The sequence below is a fragment of the Manduca sexta genome, chromosome 19 (assembly GCF_014839805.1).
Source record: "Manduca sexta isolate Smith_Timp_Sample1 chromosome 19, JHU_Msex_v1.0, whole genome shotgun sequence".
Classification (NCBI taxonomy): Eukaryota; Metazoa; Arthropoda; class Insecta; order Lepidoptera; family Sphingidae; genus Manduca; species Manduca sexta.
Window position 1 is genome coordinate 7,174,462 of NC_051133.1, and position 19,429 is coordinate 7,193,890.

The following is a 19,429-nucleotide window of genomic DNA, read 5'->3' on the forward strand; positions in this document are numbered from 1 at the left end:
CCACATTAACCTACCAACACATAAAGCATCGAACAAAGCCTCTGTAGGCCTGTCTGGGAATTAGATCCACTGTACGTTGATCCCATATGATATAATAACTGCTTTTGTTATAGCAGCGTGTACCGCTTTCACTTAGGTTCATATTTTTGTTAAGATTGTAATATATTTCTCTTTAATTTTCTGCTGTCTGGAAAACTTGTAATGGAGCTTTATTGAATTCTCTGTTTACTGCAAGAACTCATTAACTGACAAATACAAAAGTATGGATTAAGCCACTTTTAGTTTTAGTTATATTGTTTTCTCTATATCTTAGACATAATTATGTTAAAAAAAGGTAAAACACGATATATTATAATATTATGTTCAGGGCGTTATAAACTGTACTTGATGGTTTTTTGTCATTAGTGAGTTCTTGCATTAACCGACAAAATATTAAATATACTTTATAGGAAATTTAGATGAAATAAGTTCAGGGTTAACATGTTTTACGAGCACCTACATAGAGGTGATAGTTCACTAACGAAGGTAACCATGATTTCATACTGAACATGGGGATAAGAACGTTAATTGTTTCGAAATATATTGAAATCTAAGTTTACCTTCGTGATCTGAAAACGCTGAAAGCGTACTACAAAGAGGTCAAACTTTCTCGTTTATTGTACCTAATCTATTTAACATAGTTTTAGCGTCTAAGATAGGTAGTTACAGGCTACTGTATATATTCATATCACTTCGAAGTCGACGTTCACTATAGACGAGAACAACAACAAAAAAATGGTAGAGGTAAGGAATCCTCGCGGTTGAACCTAAGTCTCATTTAGGTAGGATGTTCTCATAAATAATATTAACAGAGAAAGTCTCAAAACACTGATTAAAATTGTTTAATAATTTTTGCCCTGAAAAATTATTTTCAATGTTTAATTTTACATAACCCTAAAATCACAAATGGAATTATCCATTAAATGTGTAAATTTTGTTCAAACTAATCAACAAAGGGTCTACTGGGTCCAACTTTAGAATATTTATTTTTCATCTATTTGGTCAGATAATTTACTTTTGACGTTAACCCCGGGCAAGTTTAATATGATTTTGTGAATTCAATGAACTTAAATGATAACGAAGTTTACTCGTTGGGACAGTATAGAGGGTCATGCTTGTCCAATTAGCCTGTCAGTCATGTCACACCACGGTGAACATTTCTCTAGAATTGCTAATATTACTAAACGCGCTAAAGGTTACGAAATTAATTCCTATATACATACAAAGCCCGAGGCCGTTTTCTATTTTCAGAGCAGATTAGCAGAGGCAGCTTATATGTTAGGTCCATATAATTTGCCATTTACAGGGCACACTACCAGACTTCGCGGACGAAGTCCCGAAACTAAGTATCAACTATGCTAAAAAAAAATAATATTACTACATAACCTAGAGTTCGAATTCGATACCTCAGCATAGTCGTACTACAAAACGACTACGTCACGAAAGCAGGCTAAATAAATCCTTTATTCGCATATTAATTTTAAATAGCCAACATTTGACCGGCAACCTACTTTGGTTGTGTGTTTAAGGATTGGAGGCTGAAGGGTAAAGTTTTCGATAAATTGAACAAATATTATCCTTGTGTGCGAATTATTTCACATAAACACTTGAAATACGATATAACTTTCCGCACAGCTGGAATTATTACGAATGTAGGCAAGTTATAGTCGTGTGCTGTCGTCGCGTCGTATAGAGACACGCTGAAACGTTTGAAATTCGCAAACAATAAAGGGCTTGACTGATGTTTATATTACAAACTTTATAGAGGACGTTTATGTTAAGAGTAAAAACATTGATAAGGATGCTTTATTGTTTAAATTAGTTAAGGAAATATACCTAATTAGCGCTGAAATTAAACTTATTCATAAAGTAAACAATTTGATGTCAAAAGAAAGTCTTAAGTAATTTTATCATTCAATTATGCACAATAACTGTACATCAACTAAAGAATGACGGCTGGTACTAATGCATAATGAATTTTATTGTTAGTTTTAGGAATATTATGTGCTATAGAAATACATTTTTTTTGGGGAACCAAAGAACATCAATTTATAGTTAACACAATATTTTCATACAGAATAACTAGACAATTGATACATAGTATTGAAATGTGATACACAAAGTATTACTTTGTTAAATACTACCATAAAAGATTTCGCACCGGCTTTGAGTTCTTCTTTGTCTAAAATACTTGTTTTTAACCCGACTAAACCCATAAACAAGGTGAAAACTATAATTTTGCCAGTGTTCATTACCTTTATATTATAATTTTGTAAAAAAGCATGCTCATTCTGTTTACCCATAGCTCCTAAACGACTTACCATGTTACAGCAAATAAACTAATTTACTAAAAATACTGGTCTGAAATGTTACCTTGTGATAATTTCACAGCGTTAGAAGTAAAATGTAACTAGATATATGAATTAAATAACCTTTAATAAAACACATTCATGATAATAAGTTCAGAAACTCTCTTAGGAGAATCGTGTTACGTGCCTAATAATAGGACCTTTTGGGATAACCTTAATCCGTCGATGTGGTCGTAAACAGGCCCATTAGGATTTTGGGACGTGTAAAGGCACAAAGGATAGGGTGCACACGCATTAATACATTCCGGAGATATACGTGATAATGTCTTCAAGCCGGAGTTCAAAACATACACCGCAATACTATATTGTGTTCATGTAGATTCGACTGAAACAATTTTTCGATGAACAAAGTTTTGGCGAAACCTGGAGCAATAAAATTATAGTCGCCATATTTTATACGGCGCTTACAAACAGCTTTATTGACCGTTTCAATGTCTTCTATTTTATCAGATTTTTATTACAGAACGAATTTGGCGTTGACTTTTATTTATTACCGGTCACCTACATGGCTACCCCCTCACTGATATGCAATCGATCACACTTTAGATACCTATATCTATCAGGGATATAGGTATCTAAAGTGTTTCTAGCCCTAAGAACGAGACCCAGGACTACAATCCGTATATAATACTGCTGCTAAATGTTCTTGATTGCAGTTAGTTATGTCAGATAATCTTATTTTTTGTCTTAAAAGCAACCTCACTTCTTGTTTATTAGATTATTAATTAAAAAAGAGCTATCCAATTTACCTCAGTTATGAAGCTTAGTCAATATTATAATAAGTTATTATTAGAATTTTCTTTGATGGAGTTCATAATATAACGGGTCCGCAGGCAGTGACGTGAAGCAGAAATGTTGTACAAATTTTTACGAACATAACGCGGACCGAGAAGTTTGAAATTTAGCACAAAACACACATATAGAATAACTGAATAAAGCTTATATTTTTATATAGTATACATTAGAAATACATACATAGAATTCATAAAAACAAAAATTACACACACTAGGATGTGTTTACCACACATGTATAGATACTGTTTTGTTTATGGTTAAAGTGTATGGTCAAACTGAGAAGAGCTTAATATGATTTATCTTAAATGTCTATAGGAAAGAGATTTGTACTGTATATGGAAAGTTTATACTCTTATTGAATGTTAAATAATCGTAGTTTCAAACATCTTAATACATGAAGAGAAAAGAGACTTTTTTGCACCTTGCGCACACGAAGCAGTGTGATATTTAACATAACTATAGTTCATAATAAATAAAGAGTGCAGAATAATAACATTTATGTATAATATATGTGACAAATGTATATAATTCAATGGTCGAAATTCGACCACTGAACGTTATAATAAATTCTGACACTATTTTATACCGTAGGTGATCGCATATTTTTGTTACTGAAATACTTTCGAAGGTCTAAGAAGCCCTTTATTTGAAAATGACACAATCGGTCTGGCAAAAAAAGTCACAAATACCTTCGTAAAATTTTGCATTTATAAAAATACCTAGGTAATGTTTCGTAAGAAGGACTATAATTAAAAACTTATCATATTGTTATATTATTTTGTGCATTGTTATATCACAACTATTTAATCCGATATTGCACTAAAAATATAACTGAGCAATAAATGGTAATATGTAGCACATTATAAAATATTAATGTTTAATTTGAGAACGTTTGTATACGAAATAAATATTCATACCCTGACCTGATTAAACATTGTAAAAATATATAACATATTGGAATTTTAATCGTTATCCCTGTTTGTTTTATTTTTGTCGGATATTTTGTATTATTTTATTTGGATTTTTATTTATTAAATACGATAACAAGATTTGAAAATATGCCTACTAAAAATAAACGATATTCTTAGAATAAACGATGAAAAGTTATTTCTGGAAACAAAATATCGTCTCAATTTACTAATATTTCTGTTATACGCTAATAAAATATGTACCTAAAGCCTTGAGATAATATATATATATATATATATATATATCTATATATATATAGGTATTCACTATTTTTTTATCTATTTCAATCCATAAGCTCAATAATTTATTATAATCAGTAGGGAAAATAGGAATTGAAGAGAGCTTTTAACGACTTCTCGACTTTGGTCTTACGTCTCAGCGGTGCCGTGCATTCACATATTTTTCTACTAATATCTTATTCAGTGCACTTCTTACCAAAGACTACCAATTTACATACAAGAACTTTAGAATTGGAAGATCGTTGTGGATATGAAAATGTTCCTAGCATTCTGCAACGAGAAATAGCATTGGTGGTGAATTTCAATTCAATTCTAGATTTGTTCCTTTTCAAGCAACATTCATTTTGTTTTTCTATTTTCACATGGTCATTAAGGAATAAGTAAATAAAATTATTATTAATAATTATTAATTATTTTGAAAGCATACATTATATGAGGCAAATATCAACTATAACACAATTTGTGAAAACATGGTATATTTACAAATTTATGGTTTAGAATGGTCATATATTTTTCCACGTCTGCCAATTAACGAAATAAGTTTGTAACGTATGTAATACTACCATTATACAAAGGTTTTAATGGTGTGAAACCACGCCTCAAAAAAATTACAACGCGAGGCGCCATTTAAAGGAAAAATTTAATAAAAAGTTCAAAGCAATTAAGCACTCAAGAATTCAAGGTTTTATACGAAATTCCACGTTTCAGACTGTGTATAGCACATTTCTTTCTACTGTCGAATGAACTATTGAGGAATGAAGCATTTGACGAGCGAGTACGTTGTAATTTTTACTAATTATGTACCTATAGATAAAATCTACAAACCAAAATAATCGTTTCTTTTTATAATCGCGATGCCAGTTTGAAAGTATCCAAATCCAAAATGAAGTAAACGTTTAGTCGTGCAATTGAATTTCTTGGAACATATCTCGATATTTATATTTGCTTACTAATCTTTCGTTCACTATTTAAAAAATGCAATATTTCGTTTGTCGTCCTAAAATAATAATTATTTAATATTAATAACATTCATATTTACTTACAATTCTTGCGAATGGATGGAAGCGGATATCAACATAGATAAGTGAACAAATATAGAACAAAAGTTAAAACGGTGTAAACAATAGTAATTTAATTAATACCTAAATGTAGGTACTGTGTGCGCTGTTAGACATTCCACAGATAATTGACAATAAAAACGGAGGACATAGGTATTCCGAGAATATGACTTCGCATAATACTTTACCCAGAATGTTTCTTTATTCAGCGTAAAGTTATACAATACTATCAAGTAACTATCACCAAACTTGGAACCTTATTCTAGATCCAATATTCTTGGTGACGTTCATTGCTGGCTGTTATATTTGGCATTTTATACTTACGAAATGCCTATTTTATACACGGGGATAAACAAAAATATCTTCTTTTACTGCGTTTGTTCGGACCTGTCAATTACATTCAATAAATTAGAATGATTTTGTCGCCACGTCGGTTTAGTGGTAACACATAACAAAAAATATATTAGATAATTTTATTGTCTCTGCATTGACTTAAGAATTAAATTAACAAGAAAAAAGTTTAACGAAACATACGTTTAACAAAATGTTGTCGTTACTATCAGCCATGTACGCTACATTACTTCTCTCAAGAATGTTAGTTTTGTTTCATCTGTCTTTTTCGGTAGGTTTATTTGACTAACTACATGCCTAAATATACGCCAATTAACCGTCCCCAACTCGTCTCCTTTACGCTTTCGTTAGGCCAGCACTTTATCTAATCACTTGACGTCTCTAAGTAAAATTATTTTAATGTGACATTCGCTCTTTGCCACTTTTGGCAGTCACAGTTTAGCCAGAATACGCAATTTCAACGCTCTTTTAGATTAAAATTATTCGGGGTGTTTCTAAGGTTGACGCAGTTCAGCTGTTTATCCGCCCTGTGGAATGGGGGCGTTTGGAAAATTCCACTACGGTAACACCTGCCTATCGTAAGAGGCGGCTAATAGGGGCCACAAAGGGGGTCGTCGGCGAGCAGCAGGGGGCTGTCCGCCCTAGTGCATTTTTTTGCTTCTTTTGCACATTTTTCGGTTGACCCCGGCATGGGCGGCAGTGTGTAGTTGGCCTCATGCTGCCGTAGACGCCGAGGGCGTCCTTTGGTGCGCGGGGGCTTCCCCCAAGGAGACGGGCCGGAAGGCGGCACCGCGCAGGGGCGGCTGCGGTCGTAGACTTAGACACATCAACGTCAGAGGAAGCCCGCAGCCGTCCCTAATGCGCCGAAGAGTGCCACCGCGGAGTTTTAGCAGGTAGGCCGTGCATAGGTTAGCTGTACATAGGGTTAGGGACTCGGCCGAGTGGTCGCCCGAAGGTCCTCATCAAATCCGGGCGGCTCAACGCCGAACCGAAAGGTACGGTAACCCCAGAATAAACACTCAGTCGCCCCCCACGAAGGCTGGGCGGTAGTAATAAGGGACTTTCTCCGCGAAACCAAAAAAAGTTTTTTTTTATTATTTTTTTTATTATTGAGTAAGATAATGTTATATTACAATTAATAAATAAAACTTGGCTTTGTTATTAAACCTATAAAGATTTTTATCTTTATATTGAAAAAAAATCTTCAGGCTGACGGCCATACTTGAGATGTAGGCGTTTTGAGGTAGGTTAGTAGGTACTCTGATAATTATTGTTGATTATATAAGGTCGAATATAGATACCATCTTTGTAAATATAAAATTAACATTGCGTAGATCTGTTTAAAAACATTCTTTCAGTAAGGGGAAAGTTAAAAATAGATATTACATACTCAAATAAAAAAAAATATGTCAGAACAAACATCACTAATCATATAATTTTATTTCATATTATTCTTCCAGAAATAAGAACAACAAATTAAGCTTCTACATAAAAATAATATTTCGAGCCTGATTCAAATAATGAATAATGGTTTTTAACAAAATGTTTTTTTACAGTGAGCTCTGAATCCCTTCCGACTTCCCGATCCTTTTTACTTATCAATTACACCAAAACGTAATTACAGCCTCGCGTGTTATTAATGGAATTAAATATTCGCTCCTTCACTGCACTGGCCTAATTATTTAGTACAAGGAATTCTAAGATACAATTGAATGTCTTTGTTGGCTTATATTTATTTATTTGTTAGTGCTATCACATCACATATAATAACGGTTCATATACATTGAAATTAAAATAATTGTAAAGTCATTAATATTAAAATGTACATTATACAAAAATTACGCTCTAGCATATTATTTGAATTTGCGGTTTGAAGTTCTTGCTGTTCCTTCTTACAAATCCGCACACCTGCGCCGCCTTAGCGACTATTTTGGTTATATATGTGATAAAATTACGTTTACCGTCCATATGTATTGACATTGAGTGACATGTTGATGATATTCCACTAACAAGTATGTGCGTTTAAGTCTGTCTGCAAGAGACTCGTCTCGTTGTGACCGTCAATTGTTTTGTAAAGCTTTATTCCATCACCAAAGAGAAATATTTTACTGTGTTTGTGCAGTGAAAATATAATCCTGCTTATCAGGTGCCAGATTTAGGGTAAGGCGGTCCAAACGCGACACCAAGCCCTAGTGAGGGCGCCACAGGCTTACTCGTGGGATTTAAAAAAAACAGTAGGAAGAAAGGGCGCAAAAACATTTGTCACCCGCGGCGCCTGGATGATTGCTAAACCTTACCCTGCTGCCAATGTTAGTTGGAAAGTTTTTGAAGTTGTCTACTTACTTGAATGTTTGTATTTTAAATAACAACTGTAGTTTCGTTCATTCCCCACTTAACGCAGAAAAGTTAAACAATAAATGCCTTTAAGAAGGACATTGAAGGTGTTTAAAATTAAACACATCTGGAAACAATTTAATTGTACTTAGATGAAGTATTTACTCAATAGCGGTTAACTTCAAGCTCGCGACGAACTTACTCAAACCGTAGTTGAATGTAAATACGAACTTATGTTCATTAAAACCATTACGGCTTCACTAATTACGTACCAACTAGATATTATTACAATTTTATCTAAGGAGGAAGGTTAACATATCTATTCGTCGTATTTTTATGTTTGTCTCGTGATTTTTTTATCTCATGGCCCGCTTTCAATTATTATTTTTTTTATTTCTTTGAATGACAAGACGAGCTTGCCGTTCGCCTGATGGTTAGCGATGCGACCGCCCATAAACAGTAGAAACACCATCCAACACCTTGAATTACAAAGTATTTTTTGGATTTCCACTACGCTCGCCATCCTGAGGCATAATATGTAAAGTCTTATTATGACCAGTATTTACATTGACTACAATGTCGTTCAAACCGGAACACAATAGTGACTACACACTGTTGCTTGGCGGCAGAAATTCGATTACGTATAGCGGAAATCAGAATGACCCCATTTTAATTTATTGTAACTCCTCAAAATCAAATAGGATTTTAATGATTTTTTTGTATTAAGTTCAAGTATATGTTTTTTATATAACAAAATAAAGAAAAATAAAAAGTGTAACAAAAAAAAATCTTAATTAGGCACTGACTCCAAAAAATAATTAATGTTTCTATAAACAAAACAACAGGAATTGCAACATATTATTTTCAATAAATTATCATAAAATTATTCCTTTTATTACGTAAAATCAGTAAAATAGTCATACTGGCAGTGCAATTCTGTACAATATTACTTGCACTACATGATAACATATTAACTCTCAGGTATGAAATAATTACTCCAAATATCGAAAATTATCTGTATTCTTAAGACTTGTGTTTTTCTAGCAACATCATTTATAACTCGAACGCGATATAATAAACTATATTTACTTAAGAATACATTTTCGATTGTTTGAAAGCAATACTTTAATTTGGCCAAGTTGGCTGAATCCATTTCGATACAAAATCGTACATTTGTACTATGTTACTATGATAATAAAGTTATAATATAATTCAGGGCATACCAGACCGGCATGAGCTGCATGGACGCGTGGATCAAGAAATGCCTCCCAACCGACGGCCAAAAGCTGTTACAGCAACAGATCGGAGGCGCGCGAGCCCTTATGCGATTCCTTTGCACTAACGATACGGCGCTTCGAAGAGGTTTGTACAATACTTATAACATAATCATAATAAAGTCGTGTTCTATGGGTATGTACTAATTTTTACATTTTAACGACGTCCTTGATCTGCTAGTTACGAAGACTAAGGAGTCTAATTTTTTTATTCGGTACGTATTTCAATGAGCAAGTCAATTTATATAACGCCTCGTTGTGAGCAACACGACCGTCTATATACCGCAGCAACACCACCCAAATTTTAAATTATAAACCAAAGCATAACATTGCCTTCGTTCGTCACCTTGATAAATTAAATCATCCAGCGGAAGTAGAGGTTTGGTTGAATATAAAAACTAACCCTCGTATTCATAGATGTTTTTTATGGAGATATATTTATATATATATATTTTACGGAACAAAGCTGTGATAACAAGTCTGTTTTTCAGTGCTGACGGTATGGCTGCCTTCGCAGTGCTCAACGGCACTGACAAACAGATTTAGAGCCGCTGTGATTGGCTAATATAGAGATGCAACAATATTAGCCAATCACAACGGCCCTATGTCTACGCACTGCGAAGGCTGCCATGCCGTCAGCATGTCTATAAATAGGGGGGTAAAGCTTTAATATGTTATAAACATTTTTGCCGCCCAAAATTAATGCTGAATATAGCAAAAATATATACACATCAATAAAATTCATTATGGGTGTCTGAATTGTCCACTTACTCGTTTAATGTCGTCTAGCACACCATAAATTGTTAACACCATAATAGATCACCATAATAGATCTAGAAAAAAAATATATACCTATACTAAGTAAAACAATACATAATAATATCGTTGTATACTGTATAAGATCAATGTGTTATAATTATAAGATTTAATAATATACTTAGGCTTAACTCCGACGTTCACTAACACTAACACAAATCCTCATTATCCTTACAAATCAAACTTCAAACATGGATTTATTGAAATCCCAATTCCACTCTTCATAGTTTTTATAGTATAGTGTTTGTTTATTCCCTAAATTTAATTTGTTACTTGTTTCGAACTTGATTTTATTTAAATTTGCGGTCTGCGCAAGACAGCAACGAAGAAACAAATTTAATTAATTTTAATTTCACCTTAACTTTGTGCTCCTTTTCCAATTGACTGCGTAGGTAACTAAACTTACAGTTGTTAATTATCAAATTTTCAGCATTTTCTTCTCAATTGCGACCAAGTAATAAATTTTGCGACCCCTTTATAATGATCTCTTAGCAATAGGTAGGTAAAGAATCTAATATCGAAGAAACTGCCAGGGAAAATATTTTAATATAGTCACAGAAACTTTAATTACATTCATTCATTCATTTCACCAGTTGAATTTACAAAGCTTTAATTAGAATAAATTAAAATCCAATTTACATACACGTCATAAATGTAATACTGGTAACAATTAATGTAAACATTTAAATATAGGTAATTCGTATGCAAAACAAATGAATGTTCATCCGTTTTAAATCATTTAAATTTTAAATAACGCCGTGTGACCTAATCCATTTCCTACCAAAACCCCGTTTTCAACAATCCTTCTAAAAGTTTACCTTACAATTTCAAATGATGCGGGTTTATGCGCCTGCGATCAGAAACGAAATTGAATCTGCGACTGATTCTAAAGTCATTGCTATTTTGAAAACATGTGACATTTTTTTATAGTTGGATATGACAGTCGCTAAGTTCTGTTGCAACTGCATACCTTGTCTATCATCCTTAACACTAGTCATATGCTCGATTTTTTCATGTTTTAATGTAAAACCCAAAATGTTTTTTGTGATGCTTTTATTATTAAACATGTGGTAATTGAATGAAATGTTTTATCTATATCCCTTTTTGAAATGATTTTATGACGATTTTTAAATTAAATCAGCCACCAATGCCGTAATTTACACCACAACAAATGTAAACACTAGGAGTTATCTTATTCGCTTTTTAGTCTCTACATGTCTCTTGTACCCTACATTTTCCGAAAAAATATACTTTACCTATTAAATTTACTTTACTTTGTGTTGTCGAAGTATATTCGGCTGTCGTGTCGCAAGTACATTGTACTGTCAAGTTAGCAAACGCGCGGAAATTCCGGCACCGTCCATCAACCGATGTGTTTTGTTTTCAATTTCCGCTAAAATAGTACCGCTCTGTAATTAATAGGTATTGGGACAGCGTTTTGTGTATTAATACTCGGTTTTTGTGACAACAAAATGCATTGTTTTGTTTAAGATATAAGTTGAAACAAAATCTTCCGCAGATAAAATTATCTAGACTCTAAACTGCATAATTAATTTAGAGACTGGAGCTTATTCATTAGTTTCTTCCGTCGACTTAATTCTATTATCATTCCATTGCAGGTTGTTGTCGGCTTCTTTAAGATGGTTTCCGGATATCACCAGTATTCAATGACCGCCTACTGCGTTTTTCTTAGAATGCAATATTTACACAATTTATTTAATAGTTGTACATTTCGCAGAATTTCTGAAAGAGATAAAATGCTGGGGCCGGGTGTCTCCACAATGGTCTTTGTGTGTTAACGAACTTCAAGAAGCTGTGCGTGAAATTGGCGACCGGGCGCAACAATTGACATACTTCAACAGGAATGCCGAGCTGTGCTGGTAATTTTTTACTATATAGAATAGGATACAATCCGTTACTATGTATTATTACTCGTAATTATCCTTTGTATTTTTTAAGTAATACCACGTGCCTTTTTTAATTTATTTTTACCTAAAGATATATTGTATACCAGTAAGGATCTGCACAAATAATACCTACCTATTCAACCTTCAAAAAGGTTTGAATTTCTTGTTACATATAAACGGAAAAACAACTTTTTTTTCGAATCATGTAATGTAATTATTTCTTCTTTTCATTCCGCTTTATATCAACATAGTATAATATTATGTTTGAATAGGTTATCTGAATAAAAATGGAAGGACAATCTTAATCCCACGGGAAAATATCATAATTTATTGAAAACTTTTGGGTTGGATGTATAAAGTTGATTAAATTTACTTTTAGAAAAAGTCTTTTAAAATGTGCAATAATTTTATTTATTTACCATTCCAACGTGACTTAGGGGCATTCTTTGAAAGTATTGAGGGATGGGAACCATAAACGTTGGGTAGGATTCCGACCAGAAGACAAATACTAGCGTTACCTTAAATATTTGTTGCAGATAGAGCAGTTGTCGTATTAGTTTTTATTATACCAGATGCTGTTATATGTATCGAAAGTATTAACTAACTAGTATTAAGTAACTCGCATTAACGGTACATCATACATGTTTTATTAGGATTTAAATTTTATTTGATATTTTAAGTATTAGTGTGCTTGTGTGTTTATAAGAGTATTTAGTTATATGAGATTGTTGGCTATAACTTCTTTCAATGGAGTGGTTTTGAAAAATTCAAAGTATGAACTTAGTATTTACATATGTTTCTAAAACATTATAGCGATTTATAGCCACCATGATGCCAGCTCTGTATATTAAAAAACCTCACAAATTTCGCATTTACTTATAACATAAGTAAAAGTAAGATACGATTGTAACTTTATTAAAATGAAAATACACAAACAAGTTGTATTAAAAGATGTAATGCACTCAACGCACTCGACGACTGCTTTACGTTACATTTCTGTTAAGCTGCTTGTTAAATAATTGTTTTTTTTTACCTACGCAACTCGAAGCTGTAGTTTGCATCTAAAATAAACAGTCATTTTTATTTATGAACGCCTGGTAAGCTCCTTTTGCAAATTATACAAACTTTTACGATAAAAATGTAGAATAACATGTTTAACATGAAACAATTATTTTCTTAACGTGAATTCGTGGTACAGAATGAAAAATTGAATTCGTTTGCAATTTCAACTGAAAATTTTAATTTCTGTGTTGTTCTACTTCAGCTGCACTAATGATACGGTGAATAGTACTGTATATTGTGTAATTTATTTTTATCAATAAAAATCTTTATCAAGATAAAGCATATAGCAGAATTTATTCAGAAACATGGCCGAGTAATTATTTTTTTTCACGCTTTGTTTGATTTTTTTGTTACACACAGGGTAACTGATTTATAAAAAGTTTTAAAATCCTGCTTTAGTACCATTGATTAACCTTAAAAGGCTCAAAGCACACACGAAGTTTTATTACTTCCGTTCCTTCGATTTGCCCGTTGCTAAGTCGACCAAAAAATCACTTAACGTTAAACAGTTTCTATACAAGTCGTTTATACCTACTATCTGCGCCTTTATGTCTTTAAAAAAGATAATTCAATCAGAGTTAAAATCCTTAAGTGCATATTACTTTTAACCGACTTCAAAAAAGTGATTCTATTTGACTGGTATGTGTATATGTCCGTGATTTCCTCAAAAACTACAAATGCGATTTGAATGGGGTTTTCGTCATTTTTTTCCTTTTTGTAAAAACCAGGTTCTTAGCAGTAAATTACAATCTTGTGTATAAGACCAATAAGCAACACAATTCTAACTTAATTTTGTAGGTATAAGTTTACTACACCTAACAATAATGTTCGAGACACTTCCCTAGAGTCTAGTAACATAAAAAAACACTTTGTTCGTGTATTATATATATTAGCACTGACACTATTATTTGTTCGTTGTAATTATGCACTACACTTTCTACACTAGTTCGAAATGTTTAGTTATTTTTAGTCTTCGCACAAGGTTCGTGTTATCGAGTAGCTGGAGTGCCTCAATGTTCACATGTTGTCGAAGTCTACACTCATGAGCTTTCGCAAAGTTTTTGATAACTTCCGTGACGAATTCCATTTTAAGATCACGATGGAGGTCGCATTTCTTATAAATTCGTTATTTAAATGAATATTTTACAGGGAAAGTTTATGTATATAACATATTAGAATCTAATGAAGTTCTTCGGCGACAGGCGATGGAACTCTTTGATAACTAATAGCAAATGACCCGCCATTGCTGCCATCGTATATATCTCTATTGTTTATTACCCTATTCCATATCATACCACGGCTGGACGGTTATAACACGAATTTTTTTTGTTACTAAAAAGTAAATCGACTTCAAACACCACTACAAATAATAAAAAACTATGTTTTCACTCAAAGACCGAAAACGCTCATTCAGCGAATAATTAGTTCACAACTTGCTGTGATCAATGTAAAACATACGCAAATTCGTACTATAACTCTTATTATAGCGCTCACGGCGTGTTGTGGCAATCACATAAAGACCACAATATTTATTGATAAGTAATCTATCCACAAAGAAGTAATAATTGATCCAATGTTCAAAGCAAAATACTCTTTAAGGCTGCGGAAATATACAAGAAATATTTTTCTGCAAGAAGTTAATGAATGTGCAGTGCGAATGATATATCTATTACAAGCAATTAATTTATAAGTCATCAAGAACGGGTCTACACAGTTGGAAATGACGTAACCAATTATCAAATATTTTCGATTGCAACAATACTGATGTCATTACACTCGAACTAACGTTTCACATTTATTTGGTTTGCAGCAATATAGGCACAAATGGTTGTGATTTGCATAGACCATTCAAAATTATTGTATTTGCACATTTAGACTTCTGAATATCCGAACTAAATAAAAATGGTTTTATTAACATCGTTATGTCGGTTTTATATGTGTCTTATTTTAATATTATTTATCAGGATAAACCATACCACTATGTTCAATCTTATTGAAATTCAAGAAGTTAGTTTTCGACCTCACATTCTACGCTTCTTCATCATCATCAGCCGCAGAATGTCCACTGCTGAACATGGGCCTCCCCCAAAGATTTCCAGACCAACCTATCGTAAGCGGTCCGCATCCAGCGACCTCCTGCGACTTTTATGTCGTCATCTGTCCACCTCGTGGGTGAACGTCCGACGCTGCGCTTGAGAGTTCATGGCCTCCACTCCAGAACCATCTTGCCCCATTGGCCATCAGTTCTGCGAGCTATGTGCCCTACCCACTGTCACATCAGCTTGCTTATCCGATGGGCTATGTCGGTGACATTCATTCTTCTACGGATCTCCTCATTTCTAACTCGATTGCGTTGAGAAACACTAAACATAGTCCTCTCCCCAGCTCGCTGAGCAAATGTGAGTTACCTTATACGGCCCATAGTTAGAGGCCACATCTCAGTGCCATATATCATCACTGGTAACACACATTGACTGAAGACTATAGTCTTCAATTACTGAAAACATTAGTTGTCATGATGCTTGTGAATATGTAGGCCTGTCCAACCAAGGCTTAACGTTACTTACAGCCAATTACAACAAATTGGAATTGATAGGATATAAATATTTTTATACTAGGAGTGTTTTCAGCTTTAACAATGCTCTAATACTTTTAATGTTTTCAGCGCTCGTGACGCGTTTATAATGTGCGTCGCCACCGCTGGACGGTCGTGCTCTAACTCGGCGGGCACGCTGCTCCGGCGCATGGCGTGGGTTCTCGCCCAGGACGTAGCTGCTTGCAGTCAACAACCACGGGCATACTGCTCAGCGCCACCACCACCATTCGCTGCACCACTCCTCACCACTCTCGGCTTCATATTATACCCCCCACGACTGTAAGACATACTAATTACTTCTTTCATAATTATATCATAGTGTACCTAAGTCCATGAGGTGATTGTGGTTTGTTATAACGAAAATAGTTACGGAGTAATATATATTTTATGCTAATGTAATAAAAGAAATATATTATAGTTTGGAAGATATCAAAATTTAAAGGAAAACCAAGTTGACGTAAAATTGTGATTTACATAGGACTGTTGTACAATAATTTTAAATATAGTCTACATTTGCATTTATTATTTCTTTGAGTATAGAAAGATGAAGTGGTTAGCACAGCGAACGGTGTAAACCTATAAGTAATGTCGAGTGAATCCCTCTGAACTTACCATATGACATGAATCAATCTCGATGATCAAGCTTTAATGATTTAAATATGCTAGTCAATTTAACAATTTTTGGTTTCAGAAACATTTATTGTTGGTTAACATTATATGACTTGTAAATATTAAATTGTACTATAAGGTTTAATATATTAAATCCTTATAAAGGATAGCCAATGCTTAAACAAAATATTCTGAAAAATATTATATTATATACATATTTTGAAATATTTAAATAACGCGCCAAAATTTATACATTGTTAATTTAATATTCGTATTATTTCGAATTCTTCCTTATCTAGTCTATAATACTATGCTGAGGCTTTCTTCTGATAGATAAGTGATAATGTCTATATTATAGTGCAATATGTCTTACGATGGTATTTAAAGAATATTTAGGCCGCATAATATCAATTCGCACTGCTACGTTGCAGCACGATTCCGCGTAACTACCAGTGTGGTTATACATTTAAGCTTCGATTTCTAATACGGTCGAAAAAATGCGAAAATTTAAACCTAATGCTCGAAACTTCTAAAGATAAGGTTTTTTTTCTAGAGTTGCTCAGTTATATAATTTTACAAGACTCGAACCTGATATAGCGCAAAATTAATTTATCAGATTAAGTGTATTCCTTTTCAGCCCTTCAGTCGATATGTCTTTCTAAGGCTATACATGTGGGGCTCTGAAATATTACTTAGTGGGCTTTTTATAAATCTTTGTAACGATATTTTTTGCATTTTTTTTGACTTCATGTCGGAATTTTGGTAATTTTGACTCAACATAATTACTGCGTTCGACAATATTGTCAGAGAATTATTACTTATGGTGCCGATTGAAATTTCGAGCAAATAACACGTTTTTACTTTCATTAAACCTTAACGTTTAGTGATATTGTCGTGTAAACTCAGTTTTTCAGAACTATTGTATTGTGTATACTCGTACATGTACAAATTGAATTGTATTCTCTTCCATTCCATTACAAAATTGATTAAAATGTAATTCATTTTTCGCTGTTATAAAGCTTCAAAAAAATATTTTGATTTCATCAAAATTTAGTAGGCACGGGTAAAAGTGGACGTACGGAGCGACATAGTCGTGAAATAACGACCAAGCTCCTTAAATATTTAAAAAAAAAAAGCTTCAAAATTATTGTATATCATTTATTTGGTTTATCACTTTTAATCCGTTAATTGCGGTGATAAACCAAAAGCCAATTGTCATTATTTTGTTTATTTGTTAGATCTAATTGCGTTATGTCTGTAATTGTAATGACAAATATCTACCGACGTTTGTAATTTCTGTAAATGTACACATTAAGGTCATCATGAAGTCTTAAGTTTGATTGATAATGCATTTTAGATTTTCGAATCAACTATCAATGTGTACTTTGGTTTGAAAAATATATTTGAACACTTGACAGTTGTGAGTTGTGAAAACTACAAACTAAGATATGCAATTTTTATGAACATACAAAAAAGAGGACCTTTCCACAAAAAAATAAAAATAATAATTTCATCTAGGTTGAAGATAAATACAATATTTGCGAAATGATCACGAGTCAATCAATCTGGATTTTTCATTCTATATTAAAAACGCCACCACAATTTTACCACTTCACCAAAAGCTAATATTTCCACGTAAAATATTATATAAATTGAATTCAATTTTCCTTTAACCATAGTACATTTTAAGTTGAAACTACGTTTCCTGGATCTGACATTTGCATGGGTTGACAGTCCATTCTAGAATCTAAATGTATTTCAGGCTTTAGTTGTGACAGATTTGTAAATATATGCAAGAAGTTTGTTTAGAAATAAAATGAAGCAACTATTCGTAGTTTGTGTTAAGTTATTCGAATTCTGATGTGAGATGTAGTAATAAAATATAAAATAAGTACTTGTTTTGTTTCATTTCAAACTTGTAACACTATTGAATATGTGAAACACGGGTATATTATTATTAATGCAGCAAGTATATGTGTAATTTTACTCTTTTCTTATTTAATTTGTAACAGTTTTCGGTTCCTCTTGACTCAAATAAAATATTACGATCACCTAATTAGGTTCTGCAGCAGTTTTCGTGCCTTTAGGTGATATTATATTTATTTGAAAATGTACGATACCCATACATGCTTATTTTAAGGCTAAATAAAAGGAAAGAATCCTTTTTAAGACCCTATTGTTAACCCTCTATCCGCCTTCCGTGTATCAATAAACTTTTTAAACTCAAATCACAGTACCTTCACTGCCCACTTTGGCGTCTATGGTCATGTTTATGTTACAAGTTAAGGAATAAAAATCTGAATATTTGATTTAAATCCTGCGTCTCATTATTATGTACACTATATTACAATTACAAAGGAAATACCTACATAAATGAACATACAAATTTACAATACGGGAACAATGTATTGTTAATGAATCCTAGAGTCTAGAACGAGTTCTATTCGCACTGTAAATATTTTGATATTGTATGAAGCTTGCGTAATGCACAATACACTACAGGCGTGTAATACGTATTAAGTAGGTTTGAGAATATAAACGTAGATGAATAAGTAAAAAACATGGTAAGTAGGTTTTCTCCGTAGTTTCGTTTGTTAAATAAACATGTTTTATTAATTAATAATATATGCGGACACACCTAAATAATTCAGAAACGCAATATACCCTTAGTCTATATTACAATTACGTAAAAAATAAAAAAATACTACATAAATCATCAGGTACGCTCAAAGACACTTTATACAGCACAATGCCACTCAACATACCTCAGTCTGACCTTCAGAGAAAGAAGCTTGAATCTCTAAATGTATAATATAAATAGTTTTACATCGACAAGTCTTGTCACATAATTGGCCAGACGTCTGGGATAGTTGAAATACACGTTCATTTGTCACCGAACCAATAAAACTACATTTGAACAGGCGAGAAAAAGGCGAATTAAGTTAATTGTTCGATTATCTCTGTAAACAATAAAGGCAAAACATATCTCATCTTAATATTTTATATAGCCA

General features: G+C 32.9%; 1 protein-coding gene across 1 annotated transcript in view; it reads left to right on the top strand.

Annotated features, from left to right (window-relative positions):
- LOC115444037 overlaps positions 1–17,265 on the top strand; it is a 33,702-nt gene extending 16,437 nt beyond the window's left edge. The window contains exons 3-5 of the mRNA XM_030169655.2: positions 9,371–9,516; positions 11,983–12,124; positions 15,879–17,265. Of these exons, the coding sequence (XP_030025515.2) occupies positions 9,371–9,516; positions 11,983–12,124; positions 15,879–16,092 (502 nt within the window). The 3' untranslated portion in view covers positions 16,093–17,265. The remainder of the gene's footprint in view (positions 1–9,370; positions 9,517–11,982; positions 12,125–15,878) is intronic.
- Positions 17,266–19,429: the final 2,164 nt, after the last annotated feature.